At 40.6% G+C, this 24,877-nt stretch overlaps 1 protein-coding gene across 1 annotated transcript in view; it reads left to right on the forward strand.

The window, feature by feature from the left end:
- Positions 1-24,877, forward strand: part of COL4A6 (collagen type IV alpha 6 chain) — a 138,173-nt gene that overhangs the window by 64,807 nt on the left and 48,489 nt on the right. The window contains exons 4-5 of the mRNA XM_087748500.1: positions 22,141-22,275; positions 24,404-24,448. Of these exons, the coding sequence (XP_087604626.1) occupies positions 22,141-22,275; positions 24,404-24,448 (180 nt within the window). The remainder of the gene's footprint in view (positions 1-22,140; positions 22,276-24,403; positions 24,449-24,877) is intronic.

Here is a 24,877-nt window from a genome sequence, read left to right on the forward strand (position 1 = left end):
AGGAAGGAACATTTTTTTTCCCCCCTGGCTTACTGTATCACAGCATAGTTTGCCCTGGAGAAAAAAGCAAACTATGTGCCCCTCAAGGGTGGCAAAGCTTGAATGGTCCTTCCGTCTTGTGCAGTAGGCTTCTTTGAAACTTCCAGATATGTGATCGTTTCCAGACCTCCTCTTTGAGTAACACAATTCTGCCATGTTCCCAGGCTGTGACTTGCAGTGCCACATCAGGAGAGGCGTTTAAAAGTGGTTTCCTTGCCTTGCAAAATGGGTTTGGGATTTTTATTGTTATTTCGTAAAATGTCTTAATGACTTCTGAGCAATTGTGGTGCTTGTTGTATCCGTTTCAATGATGTTTCAATGTTTAAAGACCTGCAGAGGAAAATGCAGTTTATGCAGAGTCTTTTAATTTTTTTTTCTTTTCCTCCATCTTACACTTTTTCAGTAAATGCATCTCTTGGCACAAGGGAAATTGAAGTGGGAGTGTGTTTCATTTAAAAAAATAACATCCTTATTAAATAATCCTGCACTTAATTAAATTTCCTCTGTTTTAACTGGACATAGAAACAAATAACTGTGACAAACAAAAATAAATATTCTTGTGGAATACTGACTTACCTCTGATAAGAACCGTCTGGGATATACATAATTAATTTTTTTTTTTTACTTATGCTTTACTAACAAGCTCAGCATTTGGTTCGCATTTCCCCTTTGTACTTTGAGGTTACTTATGAGTAAAGCCTAATAGATTAAAAATATTTGACTTGAAGCCTAAAGCCCTGTTTGTAGGATTTTTTTAATCGCTTTTTTTGTTATATATTGGAAAGCATATTATACAACTGGCTTCTGTCTGGTAAGTACATGAGCACAAACAAGTATCGTAGTTCCCTGTTTGATAATTGTGAAGGTACTGAAAAGAAAACAATGCCTGTTTTCCACATTGTTAATAGTACAGCTGCAGTTATTATCTTGGTAGCCAACTATGTTAATAGGGATCGCTTTCAGTGCTTCAGACTATGGCTGTAAAATTCTTAGAGCACCTGGCAGAACTTACCTTGGAAAAGCCGTTTCATGTGTCTGTGACTGTTTCCGTTTCCATTTATTGCTGGTCTCAGCTGCTTATGCCCAGGCCGTCTGGATTTTCTTCAGGAGCGTAGGCCAGAGACTACCTAAGGCAGCAGCGTGTGACTTGGCACACCGATGATAAGGTCATCATGAATACGGGTAGCTCACAACTCCCATCGGTGCTCATTTCATGCAAGTCGTGTCTTTTAGAGACGGCCTCCAACTGCTTCCGCTTCCAACACCAGTTATGCTGTGTAACGGCAAGGAATGGTGAGTTTTATGGTTCAAGCTAGGAACTTGGACCTGTCCCTTCCAAGTTGCATGGGAGTGAGCGTGATATTTTCCTTTGATGTGTACCCAAACTTATCTAAAGCCCACAGCTAGGCAGAGACAGGTATCTGCCTGCTTGGATGCCAGCTAAGTGTGGCCTTCAACTTGGACTCAGGCCTGCACTCAAAATACAGTATCGATCTGTCTTATATGTTTGCCACTCAAAATGACAGAGCATATGGATGGAGTTTAGCTCAGAGAAGAGCCTGGTCCTGTTTGAGGATGGAAATTCTGTTAATAAAAAGGGAGCTGCATTTTCTGCTAAGTCTATAATTCATGTTTCTGGCCTGACTTTAGAAACTAAGTTGAATCACGGGCACACACAGTGAAAAAATGGCTTTTTGAATGGCAAATGACCATCCCCAGGAGGCTGACTAGCCCTGTTCAAGCTACGTGGCAGTGTCAATAATTTACTTTCTGGCTGTCCTACTTGTTATTTCTTAAAATAATCCTCTGGGATATTAAATGTAAGTTTATTCACTTCAACAAAGAGTTTAAATAATTTCTTGCATACTTATTTTATGTGTGGCAATGTTGGTCTGAGAATAGATGTCAAGTAAACTGTGAAGAGGGGAGTTAGGAGACTTTTGTGCTTCCATGGGATTCGTAGTTGCTCTTCCATCCCTCACCAGATCAGCAACAGAACTAGCCCCTGTAAGGAAGCTGCCTCTCTTCAGCGTTTGATTAGTTAAGGAGCACTGCGGCCAACGTGGGTTTACTATATTACTGCTTCTGGCATATGAAAATTTGCATGCAAAAAAGCTCTGACAGAGTTACTGTCTTTTCATCCTGTCTCAAATCACAAGGCCACGGGAAAATGGTCTGATTTTATAGAAGATGAATAGAATTAATTCAAGAGATGGCAAAGGAAACGTATTGCCACCCCTCTTTCAGTGGTCTCTTCCTGAAGGAGAGTAACACAGGAATGAAAAGTTCCTTCTGGGAGGAAATAGTACATTTTTAATACCTCCTGCCATGGCTTGTGTCATCTTCAGCGTTAGTTGTCATTGTCAGACCCAAATCCGGTAATACCATTGACAGCCTCGCTGAAGACACAGAAACACGAACAAAAGCTGAGGGCAATCAGGACATTGCAGGATTAGGTCTTCAGAACAAACTATTCTTCAGGCAATTAGTGAACATGTTTGAAGTTGTTTAGGTTTAAGAAATCTGACTTGCAGGTCCTTGTTTGAAGTGGCTGGTGAGCCAGTCCTTGAGCAAGCAGAGTATCATGAGTGTGGTAGCATCTGTTTTGTGTGGGGATACGTGAGGCACAGCAGCATCTCTTGGTGTCCGCCGTTGATTTTTAACTGGGGTCATTTTCCTCTTTGCCAGTAGAAGGGAGCATGTTGCACAGTTAACTTGCCTCAAGAGCCTTCGGGAAAAGGCACTGTCAGGTGAGGGGAGGTTGCAAAATTGGACCCTATCCACATGCACTCTTCAGAGTAAATCCTTCCTCTGTTCCTATAGGTTACGTTATTGGCGAAATATATCAGCAAATGTTTATAGTCAAGGAAAGTTTGTACTAACAGTGTGTCATGCAACTAATCTGTTTACGTTATAAATAGGGAACACTGAGTTAGCTCCATTTTGCTCCAGATGCAAGCATCTTATTAAATATTTATACATGGACTAGACTGTTTACTTTGCACCTCATAGTATAGTTGTATTGGGAAGATCCAGAACACCTGGGTTTTAGTGAGGTCTTAAGGAAAGTTTGCTTCAACTTTCCAAATGAAAGATTGAGCTCACTGAATTACTGAGTGTATGACAGGAGCGTTTTAAATGGAGAAGTACCAGTTCTAGAAGTACATTTCTAAAATTGTGATTAACGAAATATTGGTGAATACCAGATCTTGATTTCACTCTGGTTCTGCTGCATTCCTACACTCCTCAGATAGAGAAGTATCAGAAATACCAGAGAAATACCAGTTTCCCCTGGCTTAGCTTTGTTGGAGGTCTGTTCTTTACACTAGCGAAAACCAGTTGCTAGCATTAAGAAGTCACTTGGCTGACTTCAGTGATGCTACTCTAGATTTATGTAAAAAAAGTGAATGAATGGGGTCCTGGACCACAGTGTTACAGGTGTGCTGGCTATGTAAAGCATCCTTTTCTTTTTTTTAAGAGAGGCTGTAGATCTAGCCTTCCTTTCCATCTTTAGGTGTAACTATACATATGTAATCTAATATCCAGAGGTGGAGTCTAGTGCGAGAACAGTTTCACTGACTGAGCAGAAAGCAGAAAAAAGCCTGAACTTATTTTGCAGAGAATAATCCAGTTCCTTGGTGTTGAAACGCTGATTGCCCATGTGTTTAACAGTTGTATCACTTGAAGAAACATGTAAAGACCTTAATGTTCTTTAAATGACAAAGGTGTGAGTGAAAAGCTTCACTGATCCGTAGAACAAAAGCTATAGCTATTCAAAGTGAGTGTTCGTTATTTATGTGTTATCTTGCTAGGTTGTGCATTATATTACAGAGACTGGGGAGCACTAGTTTTAAGCCATCGCCAGTGTTTTTTGGTGCGCTCTCTAATCTTGCTCAGTCTGTACAGCACTGGAAGCGTTGCTGTCCAGTCGTTTTGCAAATCTAGCAAAAGCTTGTCTGATCAGCCCTCACCTCCAGCAAATACCTGCTCACTTCACCATGAGATGTGAACATAAAGGAACATTAACTGTTTCTCTTGAGCGTAGTGGCCTGGGGTCTTAGGCAGCTTTAACTATAAATGCCTCTGAACAAATTTACACACGTTTCTAAGATCTAGTACCCTTTGCTTGCTCCTAAATGCCACTGTGTATCAGGAACTCCCTACCCTAATTCTTTCTAAGCACAACTGGCTATTCAAGTTACAAACTTTGGAAGGTTTCCAAAACCATAGCAAGCACCACTTGCTTGTCAGAACTAGTAGGTTTTACTCTGTTTTGCTAAACGTATAGCATTTGATCAGATTTTAGCTTTACAGAGTGAATATTTTAACCACTGTATTCCAAGAGTGAAGGAGCCTTATTCTTGCAAGATGAAAAACTAATTAAATGTAGTTATGACTAATAATGTGCTGTGCTTTGTTTCTGGTGAGTCTTTCTGAGCTAATGCTTCCTATGTTTAAAATAATTTCCAAATATTTTGCACAAGTTTTGGAAGTAAATAAAACCTACAGTTCTAGGTATGTACTCTTAAAAGCTGCTTTGTCCCTGAATTGTTTGGATAGGATTTAAGAGTTGTATGTGCTGTATAAAATTTGCATTCCAGTCTAAACAAAAAGTATATTTACAAATTGTCTGCTTAGTTTAATTTCTATGGTTCTTGCCACGCAACGCACATATTCTCTCGATACATCAGTGTAAAAATATCAGAATATCCCAGTACTTTTGTGTTTAAACCTAACCAGAAAAATTGTGGAAGAGATTTTGTTTAAATGAGTTACTTTTTACTTACTTATAACTTGATTACTTTTTCCTTGCATTGAACTTGCATACTACTACAAGTGCTACAGAGATTTCTTACACCATCTCTGTAGAAGAATCAAATTATTCCAGTACATTAAAAATATATCTGTCCTGTAACAGCTATATTAATGTGGGAGGTAAAACACTATTTCCAGGAGAACTGGAAGGCGCCATCCAAATGGTTCGTATTTTAAGAGGAGCGTTTGTGCAAAGACTCTAGTTTCTTTGGTCTGATGATTGTTCCAATATTTATAGTACAGCAGGGCCTGGGGCCTCAGTTACACATCAGGATCTGTTCTACTTTGTATTAAAAAAAAAAAAAAAAAGCCCTGCACCAAAGAACTTTTCTTCTAAGAATTAAATTTCTGATTTTTGGAGAAATGTACACAGCTGGGACAAAAACATGGAACTGTCCCAAACTGTAGCTGGACACAAGGGCAGATGTGGCTTTTCATCCATCTGCTTTCAACTGTGGAGCATTTGGACTTAGTGTTCACTGTGGACATAATAGGGATGTTTAAGGATCCATTTAATGGATCCATAATATAATTAAAATAAAGATCCCCAGTATACACACAAGCAATGTTGAAGGATAAGACACTCGAGGAACATGAGCCAGAGAAGGAGTCTGAGAGCATGTCGGTAGAGTCTTATTCAGGCAGGCACGTAAGTTTAAGTGCTCCCTACCCTGGAGCTGACTCTAGGCTTGGAGTGGAGTGAGGCAGCATACAGCTGTCCATACGGGACCAGGTGAATGTACTCTCAGAGCATGCAGGCTCTCAACAGAGTTAAGGAGCCATAAAAATACCACAAGAAGCTGTGGAATGTCCTATTTCTAATCATCAGAGCATGGATCAAGTTTTAGCATTCTTTTGTTTAATTTAAAGAAAGATAGATCACTAATTTGACCCTTATTGGATGGCTGAATGTATGTAGATCACATAATTTAGATAGACTTACAGTCAGTGGTGCAAGGTATCTTCAAGATAGTATTGGCTCTCCAAGCGCTGGCCTGCTAAGTGCTAAATACAGACGGGGATCCGATTTCTCTTGCTTTCATGGGAGGCTGCTGGACTTGGGGATCCTTACAAAAAAAAAGCCTTTGAAGCTGCTGATATTTTGAAAAGGATATGCACTTCACATACTGGTTCAGTGGAGAGGAAAAGAAAATAGTCGGTGTTAATGGTTAGTTGTTTCTTTAACAAATAAGGTAGGAGCTGTAAACGCTAGAGGGGTGTAGTGATAGAAAAAAACCTGCTATCAAACTAAGTAATACTGATTTGATACTGGTAAATCACGATATGAAGAACAGAAGTCCCAGATTTCTTTCCCACTTGCTGTTGCACCCACTAACAAGAAGATAAGGAAAATGTATTTTTCTTTTCTTTGTTCAGCTAAGACAAAGTTTCTGGATAGTTAAATTGCACTTTCCCAGGAGAAAATAGCCGTTATTCCAGTTGACAGATAAGAGCTTTGACACTGCGATGTTACTTGTGTCAATAGAAAAAAATTGTTTCTGGAAAGGAAAGAGAAGTTGACGCAGCTTTTGAGACTCAAGCAAAAGTCAATCCCAATGTTCAGGATTTAAGTCCTGTGCTTGGGCACATCCTCTGTGAGAGCGGGAAAATGAAACCCAGGCTCTGCAGCCTGCCTTTCCCAGGACCACCTGTGAAACTGCCCTTCAGCATTCCTGTGCCTGTTTCTTGGCTTTATCGTTTGGAGCAATAGTAAAAGCAGGGAGGTGGCCACCAGATTCACATAAACACCAACTAGCAAGAGTCTCCCACGTGCATCCTCGGTGCTTTAGTTTCACAGTGGGAGCAAGGACACAGTCCGTTCCCTTACCGCAGGTTGAGACACTTCATCTTACCCTACACGTAGGGCTGTTGGTTGGCTTTTATGGGCTTCCCTCGTGTGTACTCTTCAGTCTGTGCTGCAAACCGAAGGTGAACAGTATAGCTGTGCCTTCTCTGTATTTCTTAGCATTATCTCCTTTCTTTTATTTCCCAGATTACTTTTCCTTTATTCTGCTTTTAAGCCTTGACCTTTTAGCCTTCCTCAGTGGCATGATTCCTCTCAGGCTTCGGTCGGCAGACACTTGCAGAGCTGGCATTTCCAGTCAGCGGCAGGTGTAAGACAACGTTTCTGTTGATGCTGCTTCAACCTAGCAAAGATCAGCTGTGTTGGCAAGAGCAATGGCAGTGAAGGAGTGGTGCGTACTGGGCCTGATTCTTCTGTCTCTGACATCAGGGTTGTACTTCACTGAAGTCATTATTTGTCTGTATTGATGTCGGTGAGAAGACACTGGAGTCTTCATATGATCTAAAACTCCATAGAAGTGAATGTTTATTCAGAGGTCCAAATACAGAGAATGCATTAACTCATGTTCGCTGTTTTGCTGTTCTTGCTGGCTAAAAGATAGGCCGTTATAAATACCTATGGGGATTATGAACAACTTAATCTTGTGTCTGAAGGGGGCCGGTATGTATGCGTGCGGCTGAGGGCACAGCTTACTGCACACTATGCAAATACAGCATGGTGTGAGGCTTTAAAAAATATCCTATGGGAAAAACGTTGCTGCAGATAGCTGTGGTTTAACTGAAGTTGGAGTCGCTTCGTGAACAAGGGAAATACAAAGCCAGTTTGTAAGAGTGATCAATAGAGGATTCTTTTTTCTCTATTCGTTTAAAGTATGCTTTGCTTATTTTTCTCAAACAGCGGTCTAATGATTGTTCCATAGCTGATGGCTCTAGGGGAAGGGCTTAGAGTAGTTTGTGTAGCTCAACAGTGGCTGTTCTGGCTGCAAAAGGAGCACTGGCAGCAACTTCCAAAGAGTCCTGCTGAGTCTGTGCAGACCAGATCCGCTTCCAGTGCTTGTCCTCCCAGGGTTTCTGGGGGTTTGCAATTTTTTATGAGCTGCTAGGAGGCTAGTTGCAGATCTGAGGCGGTTTTGGTTCCTCTAAAATGACGTGTCATCATGTTGGCATGTAGTAACACTGCTCTTTGATGTAATAGGATGATGCTGAACTAAAGCATCGCTGCATTGTGGTGTACTGGTCCCCATTTTGTTATAGTTTGTTAGCAGAGTTTGCTGTCTGAAACAAGCCCATAAAACTGACTATGCTTTGAACTTTGTATCTCTCGGGCCTTAGATAATTCCTGTTACTCACTGAGCTCCGAGTGCAAAATACAATGAGAAATGCAATATCATCTTTCAGACAGTATGGCTACATCAACGTAACTAATAAAAACTGGAAGATGTCAGTATTTGCTGTTTGAAATGAAGAATGTGCATGCAACGAGAAGGAAATCAAACAAGATGGTAACACCTACTATCTTTTTTTTAAAAAAAAGAAAAAAGTGAACAACTTGTTTTTGTAAAATGCGCTGTCTCTCTCTCCAGACTTTTCCTGATTTCCATCATTATACTGTCCTGGCTACAGTCATTCTTAGCTACTGAATTTCTAAACAGACTTAGCCAAAGCTTGGAGTTGCTAGCCATCTGTAAGTTACAACTGGGTAAACACTACGTTCCTCTGTCCTATCTAGACATCAAGATGAAGGCCTACTATAGCCTTCTGATTTTTCAAGTGAGAAGCAATGTGACTTTTGTATGTACATATGGATAAAAGGTATTTGATGTTTTTAAACATGTCCTTGAGGTTTTTAAATTTATGCCGTTATTTCAAGCCTTTTTTTCTTGGTTTTATTTTTTCTTTCAGATACGTAACTCTTAAGCACTCTGAAAGCAATCAGAAGCAATTCCAGCTTTGATTAGCAGCTAATTTAAAACAACTGATGAGCCACCATACCCCTCCCTTTGGCTTGTTGGCATGTGTGCTTAACTGCAGGATACATTCCTAACCCTCAGACATTTCAGTTCTGCTTGGGTACCATGAAGGCCATTATCTGGCTTGCGGTCTGTCAGGACAGGGAACATTTTCTCCTTGTATTTTAAGAGGGAAGAAGCTGCTGAGTTGCTTTGGAAATAGTGGGCTGGTTATTGTCTGTCTAAAGCTCCCTAGACCTGTGTGCAGGACAGCACCAGTCAGGTTATCCTGTCGTCATATACAGATCGCTGATTATCACACACCAGTGTTTGTGATCTTCTGCAGCACTGCTTCCTTCTGTCTCTCATCAAGGCCCAATGAGCACAGACCGTGACAGGTAAAATCTTCTTCCAGACCTCAGATGCTCCCATACAAAGAGCCATGCTTAATCCCTGGCCTAGTGTGTAATTTAGTAATCTGCATGGTCATGAATTCCAGGGATATATGGGCAGGAAGCGCAGAGCAGTGTGGGTAGCAGGGCAGGCCTACAGAGTCATTTAAGTCTTTGTTGTATTGTGTAGCAAGGGATTTGGGGGACAATGAGACCTGTCTGTCAAAGATTAAGCAGACTGGAAGTGTGGTTTATACCAACAAATGAATGAAGCTTTTTGGAGTGTTAATACAGCCACGTAGTAAATGTCCAAGGACTTAAACATACAATTTATGTGATGACAAGCAACATTGGAATTATTCATTTATTCTATATACCTTAGCCAGTGGGAATTCAAGTAGGTGAAGAGTTCATTTCCGTCCTTATCTTGATCAATATGCAACACTTATTAGGAGAAATGAAAAATCCTCTATTTTTTTCTCTCCCTAACTTTGGTTTGAAGTTATTTTTACTAATTGCAGTTTATTCTCTGACGCTGCCTAGTAAACCAGCCACTGACTGACTGGTGCTTCTTGTTATCAGGCACTGCAGTAAAATTTTGCCTGGACCTGCTCTGCTTAAGCTTCTAGAGATAACTGGAATCTTGCCAAATGTTATGTTTGTAGATTTGCAGGCCTCTACTACCCTCCACTCCTGCTTTGGTCTGTATATTTCCAAGCAATGTGTGGATGAGAATTCACAGACTCCATTTTTTCCCTTTAGAGTGAATTGTTTACATGTTTGCAAAACTCCCCTTAGTTCTGCTGTGTAGTAGGTCTCTGGGAAGAGTTTTTGTTCTAAATCTGCTATCTTGAATAAGCAAACGGTTCCCATCTGAGTTTTAAATCTTGACTAATATTATCAGTTCCAACAGATAATTTTGTTTTTAGCAGAACCCTGTGCAAGGAAAGCGGCTCAGACCTTTCTGAAGTGCCAGGAACATGCTGGGAAGCCTATGGGAGGCAAAATGTAGGGGGAAACTGCTTGCAGAGAATCTATTGTTCTGCACTGACCCCTCACTGGCCAGATCTGTGAATGGCCTACTTTCACAGCCTGCCTTCTAACTAGAAGCATCCTTTGGGGCTGAATGACCTTAGTGGATAATGAGAACTTTTGCTATGTTTCTCTCTTGCAAACAGCATGTTTAGCATGTGGGACATGGTCTGGTGACTAAAACTGATATTTTTTTTTAAATATGTTGGGTTTTTTTTCTTTTTCTTTCTTTTCCAAAAAAGGCTACTTTATTCACCAGATGAATAATGCTAATACGTGGTACGGTAGTAAGGCTTAGAGGTAGCTCCGTGCTGCATAGATCAGACGCCAGTTTCAGACTTGGTTTCAGAATTACGTTGTACTCAGTACAAAAATTTGGTTGTAATAGCACAAAGACTGGATATTGGACAGGGGAAGGGACATAAGTAATGCATCAGTAAGAACAAAGGAAAAAAGACAAGATTGTTTTTCTGGAACATTGCTTTACTCGTGGCAATTTATAGATACACATATTCTGTGTAACAGTGAAATTTAATAGAATAACTAGATGTTCCAATATGATAAAAATGCGCCAAAAAAGCAGTGTTAAGATCCTGGTCCAGAATAGGTTAGGCTATGATTTGGATTACAAGCTAAGTTAGAGGAAAGGTTCAGATTTTAAATTCAGCTGTCTCAGTATCTTACAAGCTTGTCCTCTCAGGAACTTGAGACAAATTGAGAGAAACTCCTAAAGGCAAGATCGGATACAGGCATTTAAATCTGCTTTTAGAATAGCAATGTTATGCTCGTGATCCAAGTCTCTATTGTTCATGTTCTAATGATGCCCTTTATGTTCTGCAGAAACCAAGGACACATAATGACAAACATTAAAAAGTCATCTTTTATTTAATTATCATATTAGTTGCCACCTGAAAAAACACAGCTATGTTTTATTCCAAATATTAAAATGTCTGTGCTATTTTAGTTAGTACTAAGTAATTTCTGCAACTGACTCACCTCAATATATAAATTATTACGAAATGCAGTAAGACAAACTAATATCACTCTAATACGAACAGCCACATTACTAGCTAGAATATCTGCTGATAGACAAGGAGTAATAAGAAAAGATTGAGCAACTTTTATGAAGATTCAAAGGCAAGCTGTTAAATATGAAGATTGCTGTCTTAGTTGATAATTTTGCAGCATTTAAAACAAGACAATTTTTTCTGCTTTCGTTGGAATACAGTGAAAAGGTTGACAACAACACAGAAAACTTCCCTAGGAAGTGTGAAAACTAGGGGAGTAATAGCCTCAGTAGAGCTACAGCTGCTAATGAACAAATTAATATGATACTATGATATCTTCATTAAAATGGTCCTCGGTTATGATCCTTTGAGAGAAGTTGTTGCTCTAGAGTAGTTACCATGGAAAATAAATGATCGGTCTCCCATGAGATGTGTTGTACACTACATTATCACTTTTTGCTCAGATTCCATCTAGCCATTTGTTTAGTATAATCTGGTCGGATAAACTGCAGTCCAACGCCATTTCCAGTTATCAGTTCACTGATATGATTCGTTGATAGCCACCTTCAAAGTAGAAGTAGCAAATCAAGTGGAAACTAGCGAAGTCTTCGGAATCAAAGACAAGACTGTTTTCTGTAGCTGTGATGAACTGAGTGTTTCTGAGCTATCCAAATACCCCATTCAGATTGTAAGTCTTTGCCTGGCACAAAACATTTTGGAGGTTTTTAAATCTATGCAAAGTAAACAGATACTTTATTGAGTTAATTTTCTTTGAATGACCAAACCCCTCCAGCCTTTTAATATAATTTAAAAATGGGTTGGATTTGGCATTGCAGGAATCTGGGAATGGATGAGCCTAGCCCAGGCTGCACACTCCAGATCTGGGTCTAAAATTGCCCAAAGAGGGGGAACATGGCTATTGCTAGCCCCAAAAAAACTAGGGCAGGATCTTGCCTACCCACTCCAGTGCTTAGCAGAGAACCCAGCTGGTGAGCATGAAGGAATTGGCCTAAAGACTGGTACCCTTTCACTTCTTCCTAGCTCTTGTTGATTAGTGGGTGGTTTCTCTCTAGAAGCGCGTGAGGCATCAGATCTTTGCTAGAAGTCTTTAACTGATGTTTTTGCAAGTGTTCTTGTACATCTCCCTGTTCTTCTCCTCTGTGTGGCTGTTCCTGTAAAAATGCTCCTAAATTGCTGGTCTTAGAGGCATCTTGTGGAAATGAGTTCCCAGGATAATTGCCAGGATTTAAATAGACTGGGAACTTAGTTTAGCTGTTGATAGAAACTAAAGCTGGGAATAGCTGATCTGTAGCTGAAACTGCAGTAAAGAGCTCTAGTGAGTGAAGTTTCTTTAAAAGGTTCATGAACTATTTTCTTGTCTCTAGCATCAGGCCCTTTAGAAAGGCCAAGAAGGCATCATATAAGGTAAGTGATCCCTAGAGCTCTGTAACTGTTTCCATGCATGGAAACCTCAAGGGTTTTTTGTTTTTTCATTACTGGTTTCTTCATCCTCATTCCTTTCTTTGCTGGTTGAATGTCACATTTGGGAAAGTTCTGGTGCAAGAGGACGCTCTCTGTTCCCACCGCCTGAGGGAAAAGGAAAGCTCTCTGTATCATCCACAGAGCAGAAGGGGCTTCCGTAACTCCTTTTCCGTCTCACGCTTCTGGGTCTCTTCCTTATCTCCGAGTTATCTCCTTATCCCTGTGTTATTGGGGGAGCAGGACGTGTCTTGCCTGTGCTTGGTTTCCAGTTCCCAGGCAGAAAGAGCAAAGCAGTCAAATGTAGTTATAATGTATTAGAAATTGTGAGCCAGTGGACAGGTACTTTTGACCAAAAATTACCAATTCCCTGTTTCCTTCCTTCCTGTCTCAGTCTTCCATTTCCAAAATCCCTCAGCTCTTGCTGGGTACTGTAGAGGCTGATGGACAGGGAATTCTGCGTGCGACAGTCAGTTGCCCACCGAGATGTGCAGTTCCTCCCCCTCGTCTGCTTCTTAGAGGGTTGAACTGCCGCTTTCTCAATGCACAGCCTGGACTCTCACAGCCAGTGCCCTTGTGGGGTGCAAGAAAGTCAGCGGCGCTGCCCCTCGGTGCAGCAGGGAAGACCAAACCATCCTGTCTGCTAGAGAACGGTTGTCCTGGGAAAATGCTGGCATGGGCAGTCTCTTCCTGCTGGATCTGCTCCTTGCCCACATCCCTGTTCTGACTCGGAGGAAACACTAACTTTTCACAGCCTTTGCTTGCAAGGGGAATTAGAAATTTAAAAATTGGATTTGTTGTAAAAGAAAGAACTGGAGAGGAGCCCAAAGCAAATTAACAGATCTGGACACAGCAGACCCTGAGGAGCTTTGGAGTCTGTTCAGCTTCAGCATGTGGCTGAACCCTCCCTGCCTTTCTAGATACAATGTCCCTTTAATAGTATTACCAGGCCTGACACTGGCAAGATTTCACTTGTTCAGTACACTACTTAATACAGCTAATTTTCTACTGACAACATTTTTTTGCAACAATGAATCTTCTGTCACTTGCGTCCATGAAGAAGGCAGCTTGGAAATGCCAGCCAGAGGGGGAGGTAGCGAACAGTTCATTGTGGCTGTTCAGTTGAACAGTTCTTGAGAAACACGTAGGGCTTTTTTATTTGTTCTGTATGGCGCTAGGGATAAGTGGAAGGGAAGATAACCCAACACTGTGTGTTCGTCTTTCCTCATGAGCCCATAGAGGATCCCTGAAAAAGTTCTGTGGTGTAGGGTGTATCTTAAGGAGAGTCAGAAGCTGTGGTTTCATGGGCAGCAGCCCTGATGTGACTGCCTCTGAAGTCGCTATGAGCAATACCAATTCTCCCCAAGGGACTTGTCTAATATCTGTAATTAGTGTGGTACCTTCCTCAGTAATGAGTTAGGCAAAACCCCTTTAAATGGTTTGTGAAAAATAGTATGTTTGATCTTAGCAGATTTGTTGGAGAGACAATATATATATACACACACACATATATATTGTATGTATATACCTATATATACACATAGTACGTACTGCAAGGCCTGTAGCCAGGTGTTGGAAATTGTATAAGCTCAGTTAATAAACCCCAGTGTGGGTCTGAAGTTCATCCATGTTCTTTGTCATGTGAAAAGCGGCAGATAGGAACAATTACAATATGAGATAAAACTAAGTGATCCCATTTGATTGTCTGATTGAAACAAGTAAGTTATTGAGTAAGAGACAACTTTAAACACAAAATGTCAAGGCAGACTGCAAAGTATTTCTGAGGACAATAAAAGTACTGCCAAAAGTAAGGATAGTAAGGCATGAAGAAGAAGGAAGCAAAGCGAAGCTGGCAATAACTGTGGGCTGCCCTCCTCTGCGTGTAGCGTATCACTATGGGCTACTCGGGAATGAAGCAATTTTAATTATTCTTTTAATTCACGCAGTTTCCAGTAAATATGAAAACTAATTCTAACCAGTTAGCTGGTCCTTTGCTAGAGCAATAGTGATGTAGATACCTGCTGTTCTGTATTACCGTAAAAGGCTTTACTGGTCTGTGAGGGGCAAAAAATAGTTGGCAATAGAACCAGTGGCATCTGCAGGCCAGTCTGGTTAGAGAAAAGCCCTGCAACCAAAGCCAGTAGGGTCAGGGGCTACGACCCTTGCTTTTCATTTGCCCTATCTCCTGTTTTGGGGACCGACTGCTGAGGAGCTGTCATTTGGTTGTTTTCTACCGCCATGCTCTCACCAGGGACGACTTGTGTGCATTCCGGGGAAAAAATGCTTTGCACATGCTGCCTTGTCTACTTTCCTGTGCAGCCATCAGGAAAATGGAAAGAAATCCTAGAGAAACCGTGTGTTTTCTTCTGAAATAACTAATTCTTTTGTATTAGAATTCAGCTTGGGCCTTGTGCTGCTGTCAAGAGATGTACACAATATTCAGAAGTGCCCTTCCCTCAGTTAAGGGCAGGAAAATGTTATGACAGCTGCTGTCCTATGTGAACAGGTCGGGGAACCGTAAAGGCTTTCTAAAACATTTTTTAGAGATTAGGCACCAAAGACTTGAGGGAGAGAAGATGAACTGAGGTTGCAAAAGACCATAAAATCTCATAAACCATTCAAACCTTTGGCTGTACTATGCTCTTTTGTTAAATAAAAAAAAAAAATCTTAGTTCATAAGTAAATTGAAGTCAGTTAGACCTCACTTGCTGCAACATTTTTGCTAAGATTTCATAATCGTGTAACCCATCCTTTCAATATAAGCCCTATTTTTTGGAACGTTGATGAGTGTAAGGTAATGCCAGAGCTCGAGGAGGAGCGGGAGTGGATCCTGCCCCCTGTTACTCCCCTCCTCCTTCATGCCTCATTTCGTTGGTTGCCTCTAAGTCAGGCTTAAACACACGTGTGATTTCAGAGGAGTAGTGGCAGTTGTCAGTCTTGTATGCTGTCTACATGAATTGCTCTCCATTTGTGTATGAACCTAGCATTGCCCTTCCAGTTTAAAAGACAAAAAGGCTCTAAAGATGTCAGTCAAGCTTGCAAAAAAACCCTTTTGCCATGGCAAGTCGTGAAGAGCTCGTCTCAGATGACTATGGATCACCTGAGCCTCGTGGCCAATTAGCTTAAACAAACCGTGGGTAAGCTGGGGATTCAGGGGTGATCACCTCTGCTGTGGTGATACTCTGCGATGCAATTCATCAGTATGTAGCCTTTGCCAACCATGATAACTGTTTCATGCAGTTTCTGCTGAAATAAAGGCATAATTCTGACTAATGATCATGAAAAGGGCAAGTAAATGCCATTCAAATAGGGTAACTCCTTAAAAATAAGCTTTAACTCATAACCTTCATATAATGGTTATTCATTTAATTGAAATACAACGTAAGTCATCACTATGCTTCATAAGTCCTGCTGCTTATTTTTTATTTTAAACAATCCCCACATATAATATCTTCATATTTCTGTAGCGCCCGTCTTTCTGTATGGCGCTCAGTGTTACAGATGGATCCCCTTCTCTCTGGAGTGCAGCGCAGGAAGGCTGTCGCCTAGCCGGCACATCTCTCACGCAGATGTTACAACCCACAAGTGACTTTCACTTACTTTCACGTTATCTGTGTTCTCTGTGGCCTGGAGCCTTTCCACGAGCTCTTACTTTCTTATCTAACTTGGACATTTCAGTACATGAAAGCAAAAAGGCAATCCGAGTTAAGTCATCCTTTTTTGCTCTCTTAATTTTTTTTAAAAAAGTAGTTTCCATAGAGGTTATGAAGCATAAAATGGAATAATTACTTACACTTAACACTGAGTCACTCCTGGCATTGTCCGTGGTGGGGAAAAAGACGACAGTATGCGGTCTCTTTGTGTGCTATAAATAGAAATAGCAAATATGTGGAATTGATTGGATCAGGATGTTCCATAAAAGTTTTTAACTGGAAATTGAGCCTTCTAAAGAAAAAAATTTCAGAGATTTAAATATCCAGTTTAAATTTTTTTTTAAATGTTCAGAGTTTATATCCAGTTCTGTATTTATAATGTGGTAAACCTTCCATTGCAACTTTATTTATTTATGTTACTGAAGTACAGGATTCAGAAAGCAAATGGTTTATGGAATCAAATTTCATTAATTTTTTAAAGCAGTTTAAAAATAGGGTGTAAAACCATATATATATATGTATATATATATGATGCACACACACATCTTTTTATCACCTAGATTTTCTACTTGCGGTCATGTCTAGTCAGGCTTAGTGGAAATAATAGAAGTATTTTTTGAAAACGGAGTTTATCACATGAACTAAATTTGGAAATTATTATGAGAAAGAGCCTGCAGTTGCTCATTACCGCATTAAAAGATTGCTCCCGAGATGACCAGAGCAGCCTTGACAGTCTGCAGTGTGAGCATGCCAAGCACTGCTTCTCATAAACAGAAAACTTCTAAAATGATATTAAAGCATTTCACATGGTAAAAGAATAATTTATCTCTTTTCTTAAAAATAAATTTTTAAAAAATTATTACTCTGATATCCTTCCTTAAAAATAGAGAACAACAAAGGAAAAAAAAACTATGAGATTTTTGGGAAGGTGCTGAATGAAGTAGGATTGTTGCACAGATGTTTTTTCCGGTCCATTATTTCTGTGTGTATATGCAGTTTTGTGTGTTCATCTCATGCTGTGTGGGTAAAAAGCTGTGTAGAGGAACAGTAAATTATATGACAGAAATAAAGAAGCCATTTTGAACAAGACTTTCCCTAAGTTTTTAGAAGAAAACTGAAGAATAATTTTCTTTAAAAGTACAAAGCATTTTTCAGTAGGGAAAATAATTACTTATTCTGGAATGTGAGCAGGGCAGTGGATACCTGACCTGTAATTTAGGAAAAGAGTGAAGGGTTTTTCATCAGTAATTATTATTATTATTACAGTAGAACTGTGGGGCCCCAGTTGAGACCAGGACTCTCTTGTGCTAGGCGCTGTCTATCTAGCAAGAGATAACCACTGCCGCAGGAATCTTGCAGCAAAGGCAGGGCAGACCCAGGAGGAGAAGGGAGGAGATGGAGGTAGAAAGCAGAAGTGGTTAGCCCAAGGTCATGCTACTCGCTAATGGACACTGCTGCCTTGCACCAATAAGTCACCTATAGACACTTCGTCCGAGTTCGGCGCGAGTCGTGTGTCGGACTTTTGTAATGTGGCATCCCTGATCAGAGAGAATGGCTGGGATTTGAATGGGTAATTTGCTTGTGTGAAAGAGCATCTCGAAGGACCAGCCCTTTGTACAGGCTATCCTCTACAACATGGGAATCGGGTACACAGATCTTCCTTGAAAGTTTTGGGCTAGATTCTGCTTAGCGTACGCAGTATATGAGAACATACATTTTTAGGGCCATGATGATATAATGGTTGGCTCTCTGGTTTGCCTTGATGTAATCAACCGAGTATAAAATGCTTCAGACTACAGAGCATTTGCTTGTGAAGTAAATCTTTGTCACTAGCAATTTTTTGTATCGATAAAACACTGTTTATGGGGGAAATAATGAATGAAGAAACAGCGTGAATAAGACCCTTTTTTAAAATGTGGTCACTGAATTCTCATAGAGAAAGAACTATGTGTTAGTTTGAGAAACCATGAGGATCTTTAAATTCAGTTGCTCTTTTGATACACTGGACCTTATTTTTGGTTAGAAAAATAACGATAATAATGCTTTGCTGCTTGAAAAACGGCAGTCTATGTATTTACTAACTGGAGCAGGGATCAGTTCTGCCCTGCCTGATCAGTAGTATTCTGCTTAGTTACTAGTCCTGCTAAACTTACCTCACTTTGGGAGTTCCAGTATCCTTTTTCGGTGATGAATCACTGAGCTCGTATTTGATAGCGAGTGAGGCTAGTAGAACTGCCCCCAGGTAAGCAAGCACTTGTATTATTTGTTGTCCCTGAAATAAGGGGCATGTCCAGTGGTTCCATACCACTGCCACGTGTGTTCCTTTGCACAGCGACAAATCAAATAGATTTACACTTTATTCTCCAAGCTCACAGAGGCAATGGGAAAAAAAAAGAATGTTTGGAATTTGCAATGCTATGTGTAGCAGCTCTGCTTCAGTGGGCGAAAATTTATGTGGGGTATTAGAGCTGGCAAAAGGGGTAGGGACAATAGCGAAACTGTGATGCATTTGATTGTGTGGCAGTAGAGCGGCCCCATCCTTACCCACCGTACTGGCCGTTCCTCATGACACCCTGGGATGCAGATGAAATTAAAAGGGTGAAGGGAAGAAGGCACATGTTGCAGAACCTCTTCCATCTTGCAAGACGCTGCCATCAAATTACATTTTCAGGCCATTTTGTTTTACTGCCTTCTGCAGTGTGGTGATTCAGAAGCAATGGGAGGTTCCAATCCCAGACATTTCTTTCTTTTGGTTACCACACATTGAGAATGGAAACCTGAATGTCTCAGACATCTCTGTGTTTTTAATGGTTTGCAATAGTTAAGTCCGTAACAGAGATGCATGTGACTCATATTGAACTTGTGGCACAAACCGGGTCAAAATCCTGAAATTATCTATGGAAACGCCATGGTATATCAAGAAATTATGCCATTTTTTACCGGCGTCGTATTCATTACAGAGAGGCAGGCATCTCATTTAGTGCTGCTTGTGTAGTAAAAGCCTGGTGCACAAACATGTTTGAAAATGCATGTCATGGTTTTCAAATATATGAAATTCTAGCGGGCATTTGAGAAAACATTCACAAGTCACAGTCATTTCATAGACTTTGTCCTTGCTTGGTGTTACTAGCATTCTATAAGTTTCCTCTTTTTAAAAATGGTTGTCACGCAGCCAGGAAACCAAAATGATACCATTTGCATTTATTACTAATGGCTTTTCTACAGGGTACTGGCCTATAAATATTCAACAACAAAGACTGAAAATAGAGAGCTCTGTTGATTCACTGTAGTTTCTGTTTGATGTAATCCACATTTTATGTTTAAGCTTGTCCTCACTGCTGAGAGATGTTTTATTCTTTTTATCCTTTGGATAAGTAAGAGCAATCCTGATGCCAAAGCACAGTAAAGACTTAACTTTTTACCACAAGGTAAACTCATTGAGGTCAAACAGTAGTTCCACCTGGTGCTGTACCCTGTAAGTTTACCTTGTGGTAAAACCTGTGCTTTTATCCTGGAATTGCTCCTGCACACCACAGTGTCTGTTCTTTATAATGCTTTTATCTTGGGACAGTTCATGGGAGTGCTATTGAGTGACGAAAAATGCTGCTTTTTTAGCAGTGGAGGCAAGTCCTTTGTTTCAGCATAGAAAACATGATTTCCATCCACACAGACTTCAAATGAAACAGTGGGAATTCTTGAGAGCCTGATTATCATGGCATAATCACATTATCAGAGAGATTAGAAGCACTTTACTGTGTCTTTATGGTTTAGTGACACTCTAAGGCACTGGACAAAATCTTCAAGTGCTGTTAAAATCTTTCTTGTAGGGCACTAAGGCAGAAGAGAGCTTTTTACCTATGGGCCCTAAAATCACAGAGAACGTGCTTAATTCTTCTGTCAGAGAGCTGCAGAACCAAACACAAGCCGAACGTGTAGTTACTGGTCTTTACTGTCTCATCTGGATATATTTCTCAAAGTGACCTGCAGCAGAGCAAAGCAAAAGCCTCGTAAAATTTTAATTCCTATCAGTTCCAGTCATTGTGAAACACTGTCATTAACCAGGCAATCAAATTAATTGAATACAGAAGCGTTAGCAATTCAAACAAGTGAGGAATTCACAGTGTGTTTTCTTTAGAAACCTTGGTGGACTCTTGGATGCTGTTCCTTTTGTGGGTGGTGGCTGGCTAGAACAGTAAGATGCCCACTTTTAGCGTATGTCTCTCCACTGCTGTGTTGCCTTGAGGTAAGCAGTCCGCAACCCATGTCTTGTAGGCGAGATGTTGCCTGAAAGACTCTGAATAGCTTGTGACTATGGGAAGTGAAAAAGTTAAAGCTGAAAGTGAGAGCAAAGCATGTGATTTTCGTAACGTGTTCCTTGTTGTGTATGGTTGCCAAGGGCCACTGAAGATTTGGGGATTAATGTTATGATCATATGGTTCCCAATATAAAGGATTCCGTTGATAATTAGCCCAGAGTGAAGAAAGCTAAAAATAATCAACAGAAAAGCCTTTTCAGATGGGAGTCTGTGCCTCTGGAAGTGCACAGTATGGACAGTGTCTAGACAGAAAAGGTATGAAATACAAAACACGCATTTGACCTCAGTTAAAAGGCCAGGATGAAACAATCACGACAGAAAGAGTGACGGGGGAATTGCTGCACTTTAAAAGAAAACTGCTCCAGTAGTGAAGAAACATGGAATATGCCTAAACAGGTACTAAAAATGATCCTGGAAAAAGAATTTTAAAAATCAATTACAGTTTGTTTCACTTTGCTTGATTATTAGCATGTAAAACTGCATTTTTAAATTAACTGTAAAGGCTTTTACCTGCCAAGGCATGGAGTCAGGACTTTGTATGTCTCCAGCTGAGAGTACTAAAACACTTGCAGCAGGGAGCTGCATTCCTTCTCCTGTTTTAAGGAGTTAGGGAAATAGAAGGGAAACACATCACCATGGATGTGAGTGTAGAGGAGAATTGAAAGGAGGAGGATTTTTTTTTAAAAAACTTCCTCCTCTATTCTATATCTTTTAATGTAAAGCTTGATTCTTTGCATGAACAACTTCATGTAATCCACTGACTGTCTTGCCAGTAGAAAGCATAGCCCTAAACTGCCATTTTCTACTGATACTTTGGGACCTTAGACTCTGTTGATCTCTTTCGGATTCTCTCAAAATGAACCAAATGAAAAGTACAAAAATTGTAACACAAAACTCTGTGTTAAGCGTTCAGCTGCCAAGAGGCAGCTCTGAGGCTAATAAAAAATCAGAGCACCTACAGCAAATTTTTTTAAATATTGGCCTGTTTCAGAAACAAGTACCAGACTACTCGGAGCATCCATGTAGTGACAGAACAATGAAAGTTCATCAGTCATCTATCAATCTCTGCAGTTGTAGAAAAGGCTGCCATCTTCGGGCAATGCTCAGTCATTGCACCCTTCTTTTTCTGCTCGAAAAATCAAAATCCACACACCGACTATAAGGTAACCAGGAGAGCACAGTGGAATCAATCCCAATCTTGAGCCAACCATTGCACTAGTCTCAAATACTCTAAAGTGTGCTTTCTGACTGCATGTGACCCATTGCACTCCTTGCATCTTGTGTTATTTTTTTGTTGTGCTTGATCCAAAGCATAAGCAAAATCTTTTTGCACTTTGCAGCTTGGAAATAGAGGTGCAAACTCAAGAAGCAGCAGCCAGTTTGATCTCAAAACACTGTTGTCTTTCCCTGTTCCTTCCTACAGCAATACGGGTAGTAATAAATCTTCCAGGAAAAAGGGGAGATTTCTTACTATTACTCATGACTTACCTGAAATAACTGGTGAAAACTCTTTATGTGAGAATGTAGAGGGAAAACTTCAGGATGTCCTAACTACCCTGAGACATATCAAATTGCATTAAAGGTTGAGTTGAATAGAGTAATTGCAAAGGAGTTTGTGAACATGGTGCACTGACTTATTTTTTTGTTGTATCTTAGGGTCGACCAGGACCGATTGGGCTTCAAGGACCGATAGGTGCACCTGGATTTACTGGGCCAGAAGGTTTGCCAGGAGCAAAGGGTGAGAGAGGAGCAGTGGGCCCCCCTGGACCAGCTGGACAGAAAGGTGACAAGGTAGGCTCAACAGTGACTTTTCTTTTCTGTCCCTGCAATAGATCTATGGCCGTGTATATATTTTTGAATGAATAAAGATAATCTTGGGCTATCTGCTTTGGGGTAAGAACACAACAGCATTTCATGAGTATCTTTAGAGAATTCTCTGCTTTTATTTTTGAATGAGAATACAGTTCCTAAGGCTGCTGAACATTGTAGCCATCCTCGTAGATGAATCCTAACCAAATGAGTATTGCTGTTGCAAGTAGTCTTTCGCTTCACATACGCAGCGATAGATGGGTGTTATTCACACTACATTCAGAGAGACATGGAGCTGGTTCCTGTGTAGAAGATCCTGAGTTGGTGTCTAGAAAAGAAAAGGGAATGGGTACTAAATGTAACGTGCAATTCAGTTTTGCAGGTGCAAAGTTATTTATAACAGAAATAATATTATAAACTATGTCACAATAAATGGAATAACCCATAAGGTGTGGGTGTCAATGAATGCCGTGTGCAAGAATGGGCAGAACATCAAACGTAGAAATGTCTTAATGCCCTTAGGATCTGTTCTGCTGTCTCTTCTTAGGAAGGAAGTATCAAAAGGGGAGTTTGGAGCTAGGCAAAAGAATGAATGGAAGTGTGAACAAATACTTTCAATAATAAAGAGTGGATACATGTTGGTAGTTCACCTTAAGGAAAGTTTACATTGTGCACCAGGCATGTGTTGGCATCGTGAGTTTTGGGTTGCATGCAGAGGACTGACTGAGTCCCGCCACATACGCCAGCGCAGTGTATAAGCTCCCACCACGTAGCCTGACAGAGGTTGTGTAACAGATTATAAAATGGGGAAGTCTGATATTGTCTGATGCAAGGACTGGGATGAGATTCCTACTCTCAACAGCTTGAAAGCTTAAAAGACAGAGGAAGTCCTGCATGCTGTGCCTGGTTTCTAAAATCTGAAGGAAGTCTGGGACATTAGGACAAGGGCTTGCATTCTGGGACTATGCCGGAGCATCTTACCAGTCTACTTGATGAAAGGTGCTCAGGTCACGTGCAAATAAGAAGACGACGGATAGTTCAGGTACCAGGACCTGCAGAGCAGAGTTTGTCTTCCATGTTTTCCCAGCTACTGATAGGTGAGCTACCTAGATGAAAACTAGCTCAGTTGTACTTTCATATGCTGCAGTTACACGCTCTTCTCATTTAATATTAGTCAACATGTTGGAGTTCTAGTCACCCTTTCTCATAAGACAAAGAATGAAGTAAACTGAAAATTATTACAATTAAAATCATTGCTTTGGTGTTGCATTTATCTGAAAGGCAATGGAGGATTTAAAATAAGGACCGAGTGCCGATATGAGTGATAGCATTTTCATAAATCTAGCAGATCACACTGAAATCATTAAACATGGGTTTTGGAAGACACAGAAACCCAGGATAGGAACTGGCCTTTAACGATTGGAACTGATTTCCTTGCACTGAAAAAATCCTTTATTTACTCCAGAACTGCTGTTTCTATCCATTGAAATGGATACGTATGCAATACCAACGTGCAATAAGATTCTATCTTTCTGTCCCTTGGGGAAGCAATATACTTTACCTTTCCAAAGCAAGAGCAGTTCAGGCTGGATATTCTGCTTACGCAGTCTGTTTTGCTACTATCCAGAGCAGAGCAGTAGAACCAATGAAGTGGTAATTACTTGCAACTCAGCCAGGGGTGGTCTGAAGTTAATCCAGTGGTCTGCATATCTCCGGGTGGTGCTGTCCAAGTGTAGAGAGAAAAACCCGCAAGTCCTGTTGAAACTCTTGGAAGATCAAGTGTGACACTGAGAGTTAAGCTTATACTGGATTGTTTATTTTCCTGGCGTCTTGTTTTCCCCAGATGTGCAGTAGGAGATTATATTTTTACTTTAAATTGCCTGATTAAAACATTCCTGAAACACTCATTTGGCATCCGGTCAAGCTCAGATGCTCAGTTCCTATCTTCACTGACCCTGTGGTCAGAGAGAATCTGTATGAGATAGTTTGCTCCTTTTGGTTTTGAAAGATAAAGCCCAAGACTGAAAATGTTGGAGTGAAAAGTATTTCACGTGTAACTGAAATATACAGATTGCTGAAGTGAAATATAATGTGTACTCTTTTTCTTCAGGGCCCAATGGGAGTTCCAGGATTTCAAGGCATCAATGGGATCCCAGTAAGTTTGCATATGTAAATATAAATCACCAGAATGTTAGTAACAACCAAAAGCACGTAAGCACAATGAGACTGTCCTAGCGCATGCATAGGGTATCTTGCAAGTGCTTGCTTCTCTCTGGAGGGAAATGGCAGTGTTTGTTAGTCTACCTGGTGATCCCATGCTGTTTTGTAAGAGGTTTGGATCCTGTTATGGGATGATAGGAAGCGGATACGTATCAGGAAGTGAGCCTGAGTTACATGGGGATCCACTGCGTCACTGATAAGCTTTTCTTTCAGCACCATGTTTTCCCAGCACCGTGTCTAGAAAACACCGTATCGTGAAATCATAAACTTATGGAATTGAAAGGGACTTCAGTCAAACAGGTGTGATCGGCTGTGCTTCAGGCCATGTTTAGTATGTGTTTCCTAACCAATTCTTAAAACCTTG

Source organism: Nipponia nippon, unplaced genomic scaffold (genome assembly GCF_047370975.1).
Source record: "Nipponia nippon isolate SJK-2023a ecotype South Korea unplaced genomic scaffold, ASM4737097v1 scaffold_12, whole genome shotgun sequence".
NCBI classification, from domain to species: domain Eukaryota; kingdom Metazoa; phylum Chordata; class Aves; order Pelecaniformes; family Threskiornithidae; genus Nipponia; species Nipponia nippon.